The 17,151-nt window shown below is 45.1% G+C and overlaps 1 protein-coding gene across 2 annotated transcripts in view; it reads left to right on the plus strand.

Annotated features, from left to right (window-relative positions):
* Positions 1-17,151, plus strand: part of LOC120057208 (roundabout homolog 1-like) — a 170,100-nt gene that overhangs the window by 141,268 nt on the left and 11,681 nt on the right. For both annotated transcript variants that reach the window (XM_039005715.1, XM_039005716.1), the window contains exons 7-15: positions 6,133-6,141; positions 6,475-6,599; positions 6,786-6,957; positions 11,282-11,487; positions 11,585-11,835; positions 13,530-13,696; positions 13,858-13,979; positions 15,347-15,581; positions 16,770-16,891. In XM_039005715.1, the coding sequence (XP_038861643.1) occupies positions 6,133-6,141; positions 6,475-6,599; positions 6,786-6,957; positions 11,282-11,487; positions 11,585-11,835; positions 13,530-13,696; positions 13,858-13,979; positions 15,347-15,581; positions 16,770-16,891 (1,409 nt within the window). The remainder of the gene's footprint in view (positions 1-6,132; positions 6,142-6,474; positions 6,600-6,785; positions 6,958-11,281; positions 11,488-11,584; positions 11,836-13,529; positions 13,697-13,857; positions 13,980-15,346; positions 15,582-16,769; positions 16,892-17,151) is intronic.

Genomic DNA, 17,151 nt, shown 5'->3' on the forward strand with positions numbered 1-17,151 from the left:
GGTTTATGCTGTGCAGCTGTTGCTCTCACATTCATGTAACATTAGAGAACGTGTGAAGAAGAAGACAGCTGTTCTCAGAGCAGTTAGATATCCTACCTAACCCTGTCTAGCCACACCATGGAGTATTACCCCACTGATCTCTGGCCTGCCCTGTTTTCTTAAGCATGGATCAGTTTACATTCATGTGTCAAGTCAAGCAGTTCCCAGGGTAACAGACTGAGCTAGGTTATCAGTTCAATCTGTGAGGTTATGTAATTTACTGTATCCCCTTGGCTTGGGTTCATATCAGTTCTGAAGCAATCAGCACTCTACTAGCCTTGTTCCTTAATTACACAGCCCATTGCCACAGTCTAACCATGACTGGATCAGTGTAACAGATGCGAGTGTTGATGAGGCACCAGGAAGTGGGTTCATTTATGAGCAGGGATTCCCTGCCACAATGACCCCCACAAGCACAGGGACTGACGGCAGGAAATGAACAGTAACACCTCACTACACGACAGACAGACAGACAGACAGACAGACAGACAGACAGACAGACAGACAGACAGACAGACAGACAGACAGACAGACAGACAGACAGACAGACAGACAGACAGACAGACAGAGAGCAGGGTTTAATTAAAGACAATCCTGTGTCCCATGCTGGGAATGACATGGTTCCAATTACACAGTCTACACCAGCCCTGCCTGCCTGGGAAAAGAGGGGGACCAGGGTCTAATTTAGGGTCTGAACAGAGGAGAGGAAGAACAGATAGCAGATTCCTACAGATTGGCTTAATTGGAGGGAAGGGTGTAGCTGTCTAAGTACGGTGTACACAGGTTCAAGGTAAAACCCTTTTGGGTTCCATGTAAAATTCTCTGTGGAAAGGTCTAGCTCTACGAGGGAGCTAAAGGGGGCTTAGCCCCCTCACTTTTAGTTTTATGTCCCTACATAAAAATAGCAAAAAAGTTCAAATGATTGAGTGACAGGTTGGCGCAAAAGAATCTGTATCTCTAATGGACTGGGTGCACTGTGGTGTGTAGGGGGGCTATGGAAAGCCACTGGGGTGGTTAGGTATGACTCCTTTGGGTTTCCATAAAAAGCAGGAAAAACACTTCTTATCTCTGTGGTAGGCTAAGTGGATAATGTGATACGCCTTTAATTTTATACAAAGGTGGGGTCAAGTTTACCATAGAAGCTGCTTCACTCTTAGCTAGCTGTAAAAAGTGTTACTGTTATTAGCCTTAGCCTATTAGCTAACTTGAACTAGCTAATTTGCCATGATGGATATCAGAAATTGGCTTTGCCAAAGTACCCAAACAAAGGAGAAGGAGCAATGAGAATCAGCCTCAAACCACAGATGCCACCGCCAAGCCCAGCAGCTCCAGCTAGCTCCGTGTGAGAATACTCACCCTTCCATTAGCGCCGCCAGGATAATGGCTCCGCAGCCGCTTGCACCTCCGACTGTTCCTGATGATCTTTGAACAGCGCACCCAGCCCAAGTTAGCCTATAATGCTACACTAGCCACAGGTTTTCTGTCTAAAAATGTTCATTTAATAGCAACTGGTTCATAGGAAGAGAGTGGCTGGAATACTCTTACTGTAGATGCTGTTATGGTTTTCTTGGTAGCCTATCGGTTTTCGTTGCTGTGAATGGAACTGTATATATTGGAAACGTATTTATGGTAGGCTGGCATCGTTTAAGATTGGACCCTTTTTTCCCAAAATGCCAGACCCAAATCTGACTGCCTGTAGCTCAGGACCTGAAGCAAGGATATGCATATTCTTTATACCATTTGAAAGGAAACACTTTGAAGTTTGTGAAAATGTGAAATTAATGTAGGAGAATATAACACATTAGATTTGGTAATGTGATGGAAAGGTTAATTGATTATGTGGGTGCAATTTGATTCATAGAAGTGCATTGTGACATATCACAGCGTATTGCTTAACTCACGGGCAAGCGGCATGGATTTCTATGTTTGAAGCGGGCCTGTATGGGCCTGTTTATTTGGCAAGACAGTTGTGCATGTCTGCATCTCACTGTAGTAGGCTGTAGGCTGTGTTTTGTTATTTGGATCTCCATTCGCCTTTTGTTTACTGTTAATGTAACTAGCCTAAATGTAGATTGATTTGGTTCTGTTCGCATTCATCCATCGCAGTTGTAAATGAGAACTTGTTCTCAACTGGCCTACCTGGTTAAATAAAGGTTAAATAAAATTTAAAAAATGCCTTTGCAGTTGTGCAAACTGCTATTCAGTATTTTTATTTGCATGCATGAATAATGAGGCTACTACTTTCAGCATTTAGTTTGCATTCTTTTAGTAAGATGTGTGTACAGCTGCATTCACATAGGCTGTTTGTAATAGGTGAATTGCCTTATCTATCTTGTAGCCTATATTCATTACCAAAACGGCCTAGCTGTAGGGTGCTGTCCGTTGTGCTGAAACAGCGCAGCAGAGATAGGCTACAGATTTCAAAAGCACTCAATGATCTCGGAGTCTCATCATTTTAACTTTATGTTTATTGTGGTATAGCGTGATCATATTAGCAGAATTCAATATAATTCCAGTGCAAGAACAACCAAAAAGTTTTTCCCCTTTGCCCATTTCAACTGTCCCCTTAGTCACTTTATCCTGACACCGGGTCTGACCTAGAACCAAAATGGTTCTACATAGAACCAAATAGGAGGAGAGGGGGGAGAGCAGATCTTCCCTGAAGGAAATGAGACATAACAACAACACTGTCTGACAAACACATTATCTCATATGGAGATACTTGAGGGTTCAGATCAACGAGATAGTAGAGAGAGAGGGAGAGGGAGAGGGAGAGGGAGAGGGAGAGGGAGAGAAGCTTGGAAGGTAACATTAGGGGCAGCACATTTTATAACCCCTCCTTTCAATCAATGTATTTTCAGTGTATCTCAAGTCATAGTTTCTGACTAGAGGGATACGCTAGTATTCATTGTTACACAAGTACCAGAATAAGCCCACGGTAGTAATTTGAACTCCATAGTTTCTCTGTTTTCTGCCTCAAACACAAACATTATAATGTCCTTGCTTTGTTTGAACATATTCAACAGAGCAGGCAGGAGACTAAGGGCTCGTTTCCTCTAGACTCAGTCTGGCCGTGTGATTGGTGCAGCCAGGCCACATTATCAGTAGTGGAAATCAAAACACATTGGAGGCCTCCTCACTCCAGTCAAGCTGCTTTCATTCCGAACACAAGGCTTGCACACAGGGTTTTCTCCAAATATGTTTTCAGGCATATTTTCCATCACCTAACACTTTTACTGGGGTCGTTTATCACACTTTAACTAGTGCCAACACTCCAGATCACCTTGTAACATTTTAAAGTAATTGGCAGTATTATCTTGATTCCTGTATTTTCTCCTCAGTCAAGTCTTAATTAGCAGCTATCCCTCTCGACTTACAGTAGTGAATGTGTACATTTTCGTAATTGTCCCCCGTGGGAATCAAACCTACAACCCCCATGCTCTACCAACTGAGCCACATCTCTCTCTCTCTCTCTCTCTCTCTCTCTCTCTCTCTCTCTCTCTCTCTCTCTCTCTCTCTCTCTCTCTCTCTCTCTCTAAATTCATTTCAAGGGGCTTTATTAGCATAGGAAACATATGTGTCAAGGAAGTGAAATGGATAAACAAAAGTGAAGTAAAAAGTTAGCATATACATGGTCAAAGCTTTCCTTCATTTTTGGTCAGTCATTCTGCCACCATGTACTCAATGTTTAGGGCCAAATAGCAATCTAGTTTGCTCTGTTCTTTCTTAATTCTTTTATTTTGAACCTTTATTTAACTAGGCAAGTCAGTTAAGAACAAATTCTTATTTTCAATGATGGCCTAGGAACAGTGGGTTAACTGCCTGTTCAAGGGCAGAACGACAGATTTGTACCTTGTCAGCTCAGGGATTCAAACTTGCAACCTTTCGGTTACTAGTCCAACGCTCTAACCACTAGGCTACCCTGCCGCCTCAATGATTAAAGTAATTATCTTTTTGTTTTCTCATGATTTGGTTGTGTCTAATTGTGTTACTGTCCTGGGGCTCTGTGGGGTCTGTTTGTGTTTGTGAAGAGAGCCCCAGGACCAGCTTGCTTAAGGGAATCTTCTCCTGGTTCATCTCTCTGTAGGTGGTGGCTTTGTTATGGAAGGTTCAGAAATCGCTAATAATTAGCGGGTATCGGCCTAATTCTGCTCTGCATGCATTATTTGGTGTTTTATTTTGTCTCTCTCTCTCTCTCTCTCACCCACCACAATGGCCCTTGGTCACTTGCCTATCCATGCATATCACTGTTCAGCTACTTTATAGGCTTTAAGACTCACAGTGTGCCTCAGCCTTTATAGACATATGAAGGCCACAGTCTATAAGGCTCTCTATAGGCCTAGCTCTACACCCAGAGGGAGAGAGAGGAAGTTCCGGTCTCTGAGTGTCTGAACTGTAGTAGAGTTCATCCCCCTCTCTCTCCCCTCCAGGTTTATGTGTTCACTGGGGGGTTGTAACTCTGTCCAAACGGACCACAGAGCTGGCTAGCCTCGTAACTCAACCCAACACTCCCATGCAAGGCTTTTCACACCTTTGAGTCAACAAGTCCAATAGGTCTCATAGGGATGGGAACAGGCCACGCCTTGTCCCAGCGACCCTACTGAGCACACACAGTAATACACACACGTGTGCGACATACACACAGGCACGCACATACACATCGGCACAAATGCAGTACACACACGCATGTGCGACGCACACATTCACACACACGCTCCAAGATACATACTCTCACACTCCACCCTCACTTTACTGTCCCATTGAACTGACCAAACACACAAGCTTGTGTGTCCCCTCAACAACGCCTCCAATCACCCTATAAACCTGCCAGGGGAATTCATGCCTCTGGCCCCAGCTAACCCCATAAAACACATGCTGCAAGTCAGGGGTCAGCACTAGGCCTTCAGTGTGGATCTATCAGCACGACAAAAAACTTTTCAAACACTCCCACCACTGTTGTCTGTGTGTGTGAGTGTGTGTGTGTGTGTGTGTGCGCATGTGCGTGCACACATTTGCCAAGGAAATTATCTTTGTTCCCTGTGATTGATTAAGTTTCCATGTTACTCCACATAAATTAAATTAGACAGAAAAGTTAGCAAGGAATGTACAAATCTTGGTCCAAAATATTACATAGAAATACATAGTGATAGAAACATAGTATTCTCCAGGTGCATAGTATTCAGTAAATGGACATTGTTACATTTTTTAGTATATGAAATATGGTGGGAGCCTGTAGCTGGGTGGGCATGTGGCCTGTGAAGGGGGTCTGGTCTGAGCTCAACACACTCAGGCAGGGGGCAGGAAGAGATGCTCCGCTTCCTCTACCTCATCCAGCACGACATGCTGGGAGCTGGACCCTGGCTCTTTTTAAGTCCATGGTCACATATTCATCACGTCCCGCTCCGGAAACATGGCTGTCAGGCTTGGTGGTTATGGGGTTCAGCCAAATCCAACAACAACAACATTGCTTCCCCCCCGTCTGTGTCCTCCCTTACTCCTCCCTTTGTCTGGACCTTTCTTTAAGGTCTCACATGTCCCTCTGTGTTTTTCTTTGTATCATTAAGAAAGGACATTTCTGTTCTACTGTAGTGTAATAGTGATAAAATACTGCCTGTACAGTTATTTGAGGCAACATGCGTGTATGTGTGTGTGTCCACAGTAACTGCATGTGTGAACGTGTGTGTGAGAGTGTGTATGTCCACAGTAACCACATGCGTGTGTGTATGTCCACAGTGTTGAGGAATGTAGATGGAGGGAGGGAGATGTATTTACAGTCAAACCCACACTGAAGCAGTCTCACAGTGGAGTCCCGTTCATTAAATACATACCCCCTGAGACCAACCATAGTCAACACGCAGTGACTGAGTAGTGGACTATTACTCTACTACACAAACAGAGCTTCTGTGCAGCATATGCCCTCGCGGTCTATCAGATTGTTGTGTATTCCGTTCCTTTACTCATTCATGTATTCATTCATCAAAGTGTTTGTTGAAAATGTTTCATGATTGACTGATAATCTTTTGCCGCCGCATGTGCCTGTCATCATTATTCATCTCCTGCTCTTGTGTTTGCTTCTCTTCTCTTCTCTTGTAGTCTTCACTGGTAAGTTATCATCCGCCGGTCATCCCTCCACACTGTCATCCATCGGTCATCCTCCTCCACACTGACAGCAACACGACATCGTTAGTCATTACAGTCCTCCTCTCCTTCCTCCAATCCTCCAATAGGAGTTCACATTTCAGGTGTCACGAGCAACCGGTAGTAAGTGGGTAATAAAATAAAATGCATATATTTAAGTGGAAAAAAGGTAAACAGTCATTTTTTTCATCCTGTTGTATGTGATTTTATGGTTTGCTTTATCATTCTATTGCAATGCTTGCAACGTTTTTCAATGTTTGTCCTGTTAAACCAAGGTCCATCTCTCCACCCCTGCAGTGCCTCCAGCGTTCGCCATGCGCCCCAGAAACCAGGTGGTGGCAGTTGGGAGAATGGTCACCTTCCAGTGTGAGGCCACTGGCAACCCCCAGCCTGCCATCTTCTGGCAGAGGGAGGGCAGCAATGTGAGATACTATCCTGTCTATTTAAGATGAAAATGTTGATACACAGGCCTATATGTTGAAGAAAAGGTCTTGAATGCACCGTATCCCTAGAGTGTAGGTTATTGATAACACCATGTCCAATGGATGTCTCAAGGGTAAACATGTAATTCCAGTCTCATGACCAGTCTCTTTCTCTCCGTCCTCCAGAGCCTGCTTTTCTCCTACCAGCCCCCTCAGCCCTTCAGCCGACTTTCCGTGTCCCAGACAGGCAGTCTGACAATCGCAGACGCCCAGCGCTCAGACGCCGGCTACTACAGCTGTCAGGCCCTCAACATCGCTGGCTCCGTTATCACCAAGGCCCTGCTGGAGGTCACTGACAGTGAGTGAGGGAGGCGGGGAGGGAGGATTTCCTCTAATCAACTGACCAAAGCCTCCATTGGCCTGGTTGACTGAGTTGTCTCTCCATGATTGGAAAATGCTGAATTTCTGGCCTCCAATGTCATTACTGAATAACTACTTGCTGATTGTTGACTGGATATATGGCAGTTCAGCCTGTCCTGTAGACTGGCGAGATACTGTGGCCTTTACGGTTCAGTGTTTTTTGCTGGTTACTGTTGGCCTTGGTGACTAATTGTTGTTGGAGTGATTTCAGGAACCCTCAGCTGCAGGCATTTGGGCTCCAAACCCCCTGTTCCCATGGTGACAGTGCATGCAGACCGCCCATACCCTCCTTCCCAATTGAACCCTCCCCCAAAACACATACACACATAATCACATTTTCATACACACACATTTTTACACACACACACACACACACACACACACACACACACACACACACACACACACACACACACACACACACACACACACACACACACACACACACACACACACACACACACACACACACACACGCACATGCACACGCACACACGCACACACACACATATATTTAAACCCAGACACCTTTCGTTCTCCACCCTAATGTCATGCTGGTGAACCGAATTATGATAATCCTGATAATTGCATCAGTTATTAAAAACAGAATTTAAATTTTGAGTCTGGCTCCAAGTCCTACAATAGTAATTACAGCAGCCAGCACCAGCAGCAAAGTCTACTTGGTTATAATAAACTGACCTGAGAGAGTGTGAGCATGTGTATGTGTGCGTGTGTGGATGTGTGTGCGTCTTCACTATGTACATATATTACGTTAATTAACATAATTGCCTGAGGCTGGTACAGGCGTTGTCTGTGCATAGCGGTGACTTGGTGGCAGCTATTGGTTCTGGGTAATCATATGGTAATGGTTTCTGCAGCCACGCCAGGGAAATGAGAGTCACCTACTTAATGTACACTCAATTACACTTAATGGAAATGAAACAAGGATGTAGCATGTTTGATTTAATCCACGTAGCACTCCTCACTCTGCCATCCCTTATTTCTCCTTCTAGTGAATAGGCTTACCCGTCTCTCTCTCCCCCCTCCACCTCTCTCCCCCTTTTCCCTCCTCCTTCCCTGTTTGAATGGTGTATCTGTATAGAAATAACTTGCTGCCATTACCTCTGGTGGTTTTCAAGGTATTTCCATTATTTTCCCCTGTGCCTCTGATTTTGGAGAGCCGTATCCCCTCTATTTCCACTGGGTTGTGAAGTGGGAGAGTGATGGCTGGCTGCTATCTAAATGGGATTTGTTATTTGTTGGTCTGTGGTGCTCCTACTATTGCCCAATGATTAGCCAGTTGCTCTGGGCATTGGGATAATCTGATTTCTATTCCCCTTCACTGCCCAACCTGTCACTCCTATTGTGTTCTTCTCGTGCCAATTTTCCTCAATATCTCTCACATCTCATCTGTCCTTGATTTTCTCTGTCTCTTTTCTCGCCATTCTATTCTCTTCATTCCAGCTTTCTCTCTCTATCTGAAGGGATGATAGAGAGACCTATTTATTCTGACCCAGACCTGGGTCAGACCTGGTTCAGACCAGGGTTAGACCATGTGTATTTGAGTCTTAGTTATTTAAATAAGTATTTTTTTTTAATTAGTATTTTCAAATAATTTCCTATAAAGAGCCTGCTATTTGAAAGTATTTTCAAATACTTACACTGAGTATAAAAACCTTAGGAACACCTTCCTAGTATTGAGTTGCACCCCCCTTTTTGCCCTCAGAACAGCCTAATTTCTTTGGGGAATGGAGTCTACAATGTGTCGAAAGCGTTCCACAGGGATGGTTGCCCATGTTGACTCCAATGTTTCCCATGGTTGTGTCTAGTATTAAAACCTACCCCAACCAAAAACGTGGATAGATGGCAGCATTTGCACAAAAATGAAAGTGTGAACTTTCACATTTAACCATGTCAAGGTGATTGGGAATATGGTTGAATAGAAATTGTGCAGAAAGGCAATCAAACAGACAAACGTCAGGACAAAGACAAAGTGGAGTCACAATTCAATTGATCAGATACGAGCGTATGTGGCAGGGACTTGCAAAGGGAGAACCAGCCACGGCGCGGACACAGATGTGTTGCTCCCGGACAAGCCAAAAACCTTCTTCAGCCACATTGAGGATAACACCGTGCCACCGACGCAGCCCGCTCCCAAAGACTATGGACTCTCGTTCTCCGAGGCCAATGTGAGTAAAACATTTAAGCTTGTTAACCCTCGCAAGGCTGCCGGCCCAGACGGCATCCTTAGCCGCGTCCTCAGAGCATGTACAGACCAGCTGGCTGGAATGTTTACGGACATTTTCAATCTCTCCCTATCCCAGTCTGCTGTTCCCATATGCTTCAAGATGTATACCATTGTTTCTGTACCCAAGAAAGACAAGGTAACTGAACAAAATGAAGTGCTTTGAGAGGCTAGTTAAGGATCATATCACCTCCACCTTACCTGCCACCCTAGACCCACTTCAATTTGCATACCACCCCAATAAATCCACAGACGACGCAATCGCCATCGCAGTGCATACTGCCCTGTCCCATCTGGACAAGAGGAATACCTATGTAAGACTGCTGTTCATTGACTACCGCTCAGCCTTCAACACCATAGTACCCTCCAAGCTCATCATTATGCTCGGGGCCCTGGGTCTGAACCCCGCCCTGTGTAACTGGGTCCTGGACTTCCTGACGGACTTCTCCACTCCGCTGATCCTCAACACAGGAGCCCCACAAGGGTGTGTGCTTAGCCCCTCCTGTATTCCCTGTTCATCCAACTCAATTATCAAGTTTTCTAATGACACAACAGTGGTAGGCCTGATTACCAACAATGATGAGACAGCCTACAGGGAGGAGGTGAGGGCCCTGGCAAAGTGGTGCCAGGAAAATAACCTCTCCCAAAAACGTCAACAAAACGGGCTTGGTCCCTAAGACCCACACCAACTTTTACAGATGCACCCTTGAAAGCATTCTGTCAGGCTGTATCACTGCCTGGTATGGCAACGGCACCACCTAAAACCGCAGGGCTAACCAGAGGGTGGTGCGGTCTGCCCAACGCATCACCGGGGGCACACTGCCTGATCTCCAGGACACTTACAGCGCCCAATGTCACAGGAAGGCCAAAAAGATAATCATTAACATCAACCACAGCCTGTTCACCCCGCTATCATCCAGAATGTGAGGTCAGTACAGGTGCTTCAAAGCTGGGACCGAGAGACTGAAAAGTAGCTTCTATCTCAAGGTCATCAGACTGTTAAATAGCCTTCACTAGCCGGCCTCCACCCAGTACCCTGCTCTGAACTCAGTCACTGTCACTAGCCGGCTACCACCCGGCTACTCAACCCTCCACATTAGAGGCTGCTGCCCTATGTACATAGACATGGAATCACTGGTCACTTTAGTAATGGAACGCTGGTCTCTTTAATAATTTATACATACTGTTTTAATCATTTCATATGTATATACTGTATTCTACTGTATTCTAGTCAATGCCACTCCGATAGTACTCATCCTTATATTTATATATTTCTTAATTCCATTATTTTACTTTGAGATTTGTGTGTATTGTTGTGTATTGTTAGATATTATAGCACTGTTGGAGCTAGGAACACAAGCATTTCGCTACACCCGCAATAAGATCTGTTAAATATGTGTATCTGACCAATACAATTTGATTTGATTTGATACCCCGTATGTATATCCAAGTTGCAGTTCTTGACACAAACCGGTGCACCCTGGCACCTACTACCATACCCTTGTTCAAAGGCCCTTAAATATGTTGTCTTGCCCCTTCACCCTCTGAATGGTACATATACACAATCCACGTTTCAATTGTCTCAAAGCTTAAAAATCTTTCTTTAACCTGTCTCATCCCCTTCATCTACACTGATTGAAGTGGGTTTAATAAGTGACATAAATAAGGGATCATAGCTTTTACCTCTGGATTCACCTGCTCATTCTATGTCACGGAAAGAGCAGGTGTTCTTCATGTTTTGTATAATCAGTGTATTTTTAAGACTAGTTTGAAATATCTGGATTAAATGCATGGGAGTTTATTTGAGTCAGTTTATTAGATTTTTTTTTTAAATATACTTTCCAAGTGTATTTCCGAATGCATTCCAATATTCAACTTCTTGTCTTAAAAAAAAAAGAAATACTTCCAAATGTCTTTGAAAGTAATTGAAATACCCTAAATAGTATTTGAACCCATGTCTGATTGCGACAGTATAACTGGTATTAAACAGTACATTCTCCCTCTCCCTTTTGAATAGTGGTGTCAGACCGCCCCCCTCCCGTGATCCGACAGGGCCCAGCCAATCAGACGGCACCTGTGGACAGCACAGTGGTCCTGGGTTGCATAGCAACAGGAACCCCCACTCCAACAGTCCACTGGAAGAAAGACGGGGTGGTGGTGTCCTCCGATGACTCCCGCATCACTCAGATAGACACAGGAGCCCTGCAGATCCGCTACACTAAGGTAGGGGGCAGCATAACACTCCTCTCACTCATAAAGACCACCACTCAGACACTACTGAATGAGCCCACAATCACACTGTGTCTCTGTGTCTCCTTAGCTTGGAGATACAGGCGTATACACCTGTTTGGCGTCCAGCCCCAGTGGAGAGGCATCCTGGAGGGCCTACGTGGAGGTGCAAGAGTTTGGAGTGGTTGTCCAGCCGGGTCGACCCACAGACCCTAACCTGATCCCCAGTGCCCCGTCCAAGCCTGACGTGACTGACGTCAGCCGCACCTCTGTCACACTGTCCTGGAAACCCAACCCTAACGCTGGGGCCACGCCCACCTCCTATGTCATCGAGGCATTCAGGTAAGTGTAGGAGGGCCGAGATCTAATATGTTTGTCTAATATGTGTGTTCATGGCTGTATCTACAGAGCCTTCAGAAAGGATTCATACTCCTGGACTTATTCAACATTTTGTTGTGTTACAGACTGAATTCAAAATGGATTCAATAGATTTTTTGGGGTCAACCATCTACGCACAACACCCCATAATGAAAAAGTGAAAACGTTTTTAGAATTTTTACCAAATTTATTGAAAAATGTAATTACATAAATATTCACACCCATGAGTCAATAATTTGTAGAAGCACCTTTGGCAGTGATCACAGCTTTGAGTCGTCATGGGTATGTCTATCAGCTTTGCACCTTTGGCTTTGGGGATTTTCTCCCATTCTTCCTTTTTTCTCAAGCCCTGTTAAGTCAGATGGGGAGTGACGGTGAATAGCAATCTTCAAGTCTTTCCACAGATTTTCAATGGGATTCAAGTCTGGCCTTTGGCTGGGCCAACTCAAGGACTTTCACATTCTTGTTCTGAAACTATTCCAGCATTGCTTTGGCTGTATGCTTGGGGTCAGTGTCCTGTTGGAACATAAATCTTCGCCCTAGTCTAAGGTGTTTGCACTCTGAAGCAGGTTCTCATGAAGGATTTGCCTGTATTTGGCTCTATTCATTGTTCCCTCTGTCCTTACCAGTCTCCCAGTCCCTGCCGCTGAAAAGCATTCCTATAATATGATGTTGCCACCACCATGCTTCATGGCAAGGCTGGTGTTAAACAGGTGATGAGCTGTGCCTGGTTTTCTCCAGACATAGTGCTTTGCATTCAGGCCAAAGAGTTTGATTTTTTCTCCTCAGACCACAGAATATTTTGCCTTATGCTCTGAGTCTTTCATGTGTCATTCATGTGCCTCCAGGCATGCTATCATGTGCCTTTCTTTCAGGAGTGGCTTCCATCTGGCCACTCGCCCATAAAGCCCAGATTAGTGAAGTGCTGTAGAGACTGTTGTCCTACTGGCAAGTTCTCCCATCTCAACCAAGGAACTCTGTAGTCCTATCAGATTGTTCATTGGGTTCTTGGTCACCTCCCTGACTAGGGTCCTTCTTACCCGGTTGCTCAGTTTGGTCGGACAGCCAGCTCTAGGCAGAGTCTGGGTAGTTCCATTTTTTTTCAATTTCCCAATGATGGAGACCACTGTGCTCTTGGAAACACTCTAGAAATAGTTTTATTCTCTTCCCCAGATATATGCCTCATCACAATTCTATCTCTGAGATCTACAGACAGTTCCTTGGACTTCATGGTATAGTTTCTGCTCTGACATGCACTGTCAACTGTGGGACCTTTATATAGACAGGTGTTTCTTTCTAAATCATTTCCAACAATTGAATTGGACTCTAATCAAGTTGTAGTGACATCTCAAGGATGATCAAAGGAAATTGGATGCACCCGAGCTCAATTTGACATGTCATAGCAAAAGGGTGTGAATACTTATGTACATTGATTGTTTCTGTAATTTATTTTCAATAAATATGCAAAAATATCTAAAAACATGTTCACTTTTTCAGTGTGGGGTATTGTGTGTAGATGGGGTGAGAAAACAAATCAATTTTGAATTCAGGCTGTAACAAAACAAAATGTAGAATAAGTCAAGGAGTATGAATCCTTTCTGAAGGCACTGTGTATGCACTGTTGTGAGTGATTGACCATTGTTCCTCCCTCTGTGCAGTCACGCGTCGGGGAGTAGCTGGGTGACTCTGGCTGATCATGTGAAAACAGAGACCTTTGTCCTGAAGAACCTCAAACCAGGTGCCGTCTACCTGTTCCTGGTTAGAGCAGCCAACGCCTACGGCCTCAGTGACCCCAGCCCCATCACTGATGCCGTCAGAACACAAGGTGAGACAACCCCCTCCTCTACCACCTCTACCTGATGATACAGTCACATTCATCTGATGACAGAGACACTGAGACTTAGTGGTCCTCATATCCTAACCACATGGCTTGGCTGGGCCAGAGTGAGTGCCAGAGTGAACTAACCCCTCACTGTCTCTGTGCAGACACCCCTCCCACCAGCCAAGGAGTGGACCACCGTCAGATCCAGAGGGAACTGGGGGACGTGGTGGTCAATCTGCACAACCCCACCATCCTCTCCTCCTCCTCCGTCAGGGTGCAGTGGACGGTGAGTAGAGTCCTGGCCCTGGGCCCAGCTGTCTGCAGATACTGTCCTGCCAGAAGAGGTTACCCTAGTGTTTTTCTGTGTCAGCTGTTTTAGAATTATTACACTCAGTTTCTTACACTGCTTGGTCTGTTGGTCTCCCTACACCGTGATGTGCTGGCATGGCTATGTCTAATATTAACAAAAGGCAACACAAACGATAATTTGATTTGTTGACAAATTATGTTCTTCAGAACACATAGTTGAGTCTGTAGGCATAGACTGTGCTGTATAGCCAGCTGTGGGTAGGATGTGGAACTGTTGGCCTAATCAAGACCACCTGTGCTGACAGAGTGACTTTTGATCCTGGCCTATGAAAGAGGACGTTTATACGTTGTGAGATGTTTCTCCGTCTTTCCCCCATGAAGGTGTTAGTTCCATCAGTGATGTATGATCCAACTTGTGCACATGTCAGGGGTGCGGTCCTAAACAGAACCAGGGTGTAAATAGTTTAGTTGAGCAGGGCCAAAGCCAGGCAGCCAGGCAGGGAGAAGGCATCCCCATGGCCAGCATCAGTGGAAGTTGGCAGGAGAGTCTTTGACTTTCAGCAGACTTGGACAAAAATTATTAATAGGGCCACTGTACAGTACAAATGAACATGATACTTTAAAACAGGTGATAACACTTTGTTATGGGCCTTTGCCAAATAACAGGTCATGGGCCCATAAAGTGCTTATGTAGTGCTAGGTTCCTTAGCTGTATCTACGATACCTAACTCTGAGGGCCATGTTTCTGCGAGTGCTGGTTAGCGGTGTCCTCCTGGCAGTGTCCTAACCAGTCCCAGGCTCTCAGGAAACTGGCGGCTAGTGATGATCTCATGCTGTGGTTTCTCTGAGATCTGGGAGATGAGAAGGGGTAGAACCTAAGCTCTCCCCGTAGACAACATAGCACAGGGCTGAAGACCTCTCCTGGAGGATGTTCACTGGATATGGTTACCAGCCCAACACACACAGCAGGAGAGTTATGGTTCATAATGTATATTACTTTTGAATGTAGTGTTTTTCTACATGTGACACACTGGCCCAACACCTCAGACCTCTGTTCTACAGTATGTTCTGCTGGTATAATGGCTCTTTGACACTGGCTTCTTAGATCCCAGAGGCTTACAATTAAATAGTTTTGGTTGGAAGTACAATATAAAAAATCAATGCCCATGGCAACCAACATTTTATAGCTATTTAATAGACTCATTTACAGTAGGGTTTCTCTTTCTAGTGTGGGAAGTATGGGTGCTACACAAACTGAATGAACTGGGCCTTTATTACTCCTTTTATGAGTGGAGAAAAATATTCCTCAGGACCCTAACATCTGTTTCCCTTCTCTGCCACTAGGTGGAGCAGGAGTCTCCGTACATACAGGGCTATAAGGTGATGTACAGGGCGTCTGCTGATCTGGGCCAGCCAGGTGGGCAGTGGGGCGTGTTCGAGGTGCGGACCCCTGGAGAGGACGGTGCTGTGGTGCCTCAGCTGAAGAAAGGGGTCACCTACGAGTTCAAAGTGCGTCCCTTCTTTGATGAATTTCAGGGAGCGGACAGCGAGGTTAAGGTGGCCAGGACGCTGGAGGAAGGTAAGAGGCTGGAGCCAGGGGTCAGGGATCAAGGGCTGCTGTTAGAGAGGGTTGTGATTGGAAGTGTGGATGGAGATGAAAGATTTCATACAGCAGTTCTAGTGTTAGGTTGGAGTAGGTTGTTTTGTGAGAGTTTTATTCGTCTAGGCAAGTTAAAACAAAGACAAATTGACATTTTACATGTATAAATAAATGAATGAGAATTTTGAGAAAACATAACACATCCCTTACACCATACTGTGCTTGCTAATTGTTCCAGAGATGTGTGGATGTTACTGTATGGTTGGAGTAATCATCATTGGTGAGGTTAGGGAGTTTCACATTGTTTAAAGCTTATATGCGTGTACTCTAGCTCTTCCAGTGTGTGTACTCTGTATAGATGAGTGCGTAGCAGCAGCTGTGGAGACAAATTGTTTTCTTAATTGTTATCTGAGTTCATAAGTAGAGCCCCAGCCAGCCCGAGACAACAGACATGCCTGCTTTCATTATCTTTAACCAGAAGGTGCATAAGCTCCCGAGGCCAATGCACTACTGATTCAGTTGAATTGCTCTCATCAGGTGACTAGCACCATCACTGCAGCACAGCACACAAAGCCCCCAAGTATTACTAGAGCTCCAGCAACGTGTCATTCAACACAGCATCAGCTCAGACAATTCCTGTATTATATTGATGAGCAACTTGCCACGTCGACCTGTGGCTTCATGTGGGTTTCATACCCGTGGGCAGATAAATGCGAGAGGGTGTAGAGGGATAGGAGGTGGTACATCCAGTGTCCCGGCTCGTCAGAGAAAACGTTGTGTTGCACATTTTCTAAAATCTGCTCACCTTACAAATGCTAACAATTATCACAACATGAATAGAAATGATTCACTCTAGTTCCATAACCTTCAATTATTATTTATTCTTTAAAGATATTAACCTTGATTCATTCCACAATGTTCATTAGCTGGTTACGATCATTCTGTTCAGTTCCTTTCTGTTGTTTAGAGCTTACTGTATGTTTTCAGAATACTCTAGAACTACTGCATATGTGGCGGGCTGATGCCTCTGATCTGAATTGTCACTAAGTGTTCTTTCATGTTCAGTGAGAGACATGGCAGACTCTGAGCAGAGCTCAAATGAGAGTGAATGTCTTTGATGTCATCATGATGTCTGTGCGTCTGTCTGACGGTGTGTTCCTGTCTCAGCCCCCAGCGGAGCCCCCCGGGGCGTTACCGTGACGAAGAGCGATGCCAATGGGACCGCCATCCTGGTCGCCTGGCAACCACCTTCCGAAGAGGAACAGAACGGAATGGTACAGGAGTACAAGGTAAGATGGAGGGAGGGTGAGATAGGGGAACAAACAGAGAGGTATAGAGCAGAACCTCAAGCCTCACACTTTCCCCCTCAAACTTCCTTGGGTGCGTGTGTTTTTAGTTGCTCCAGCAGAGGTGGACTAAGTATTGAGGAGGCGTTGCCATCTACTGGACTAATGTTGAAATGTCTTATAACAGGTATTTTGGCATTTACTGAAAGAACCAAGTCCCTGTCTTACTATCCCCCTCCCCTTTATTTTACACTGTCCTCTCC

The sequence above is a fragment of the Salvelinus namaycush genome, chromosome 12 (assembly GCF_016432855.1).
Source record: "Salvelinus namaycush isolate Seneca chromosome 12, SaNama_1.0, whole genome shotgun sequence".
Lineage (NCBI taxonomy): Eukaryota > Metazoa > Chordata > Actinopteri > Salmoniformes > Salmonidae > Salvelinus > Salvelinus namaycush.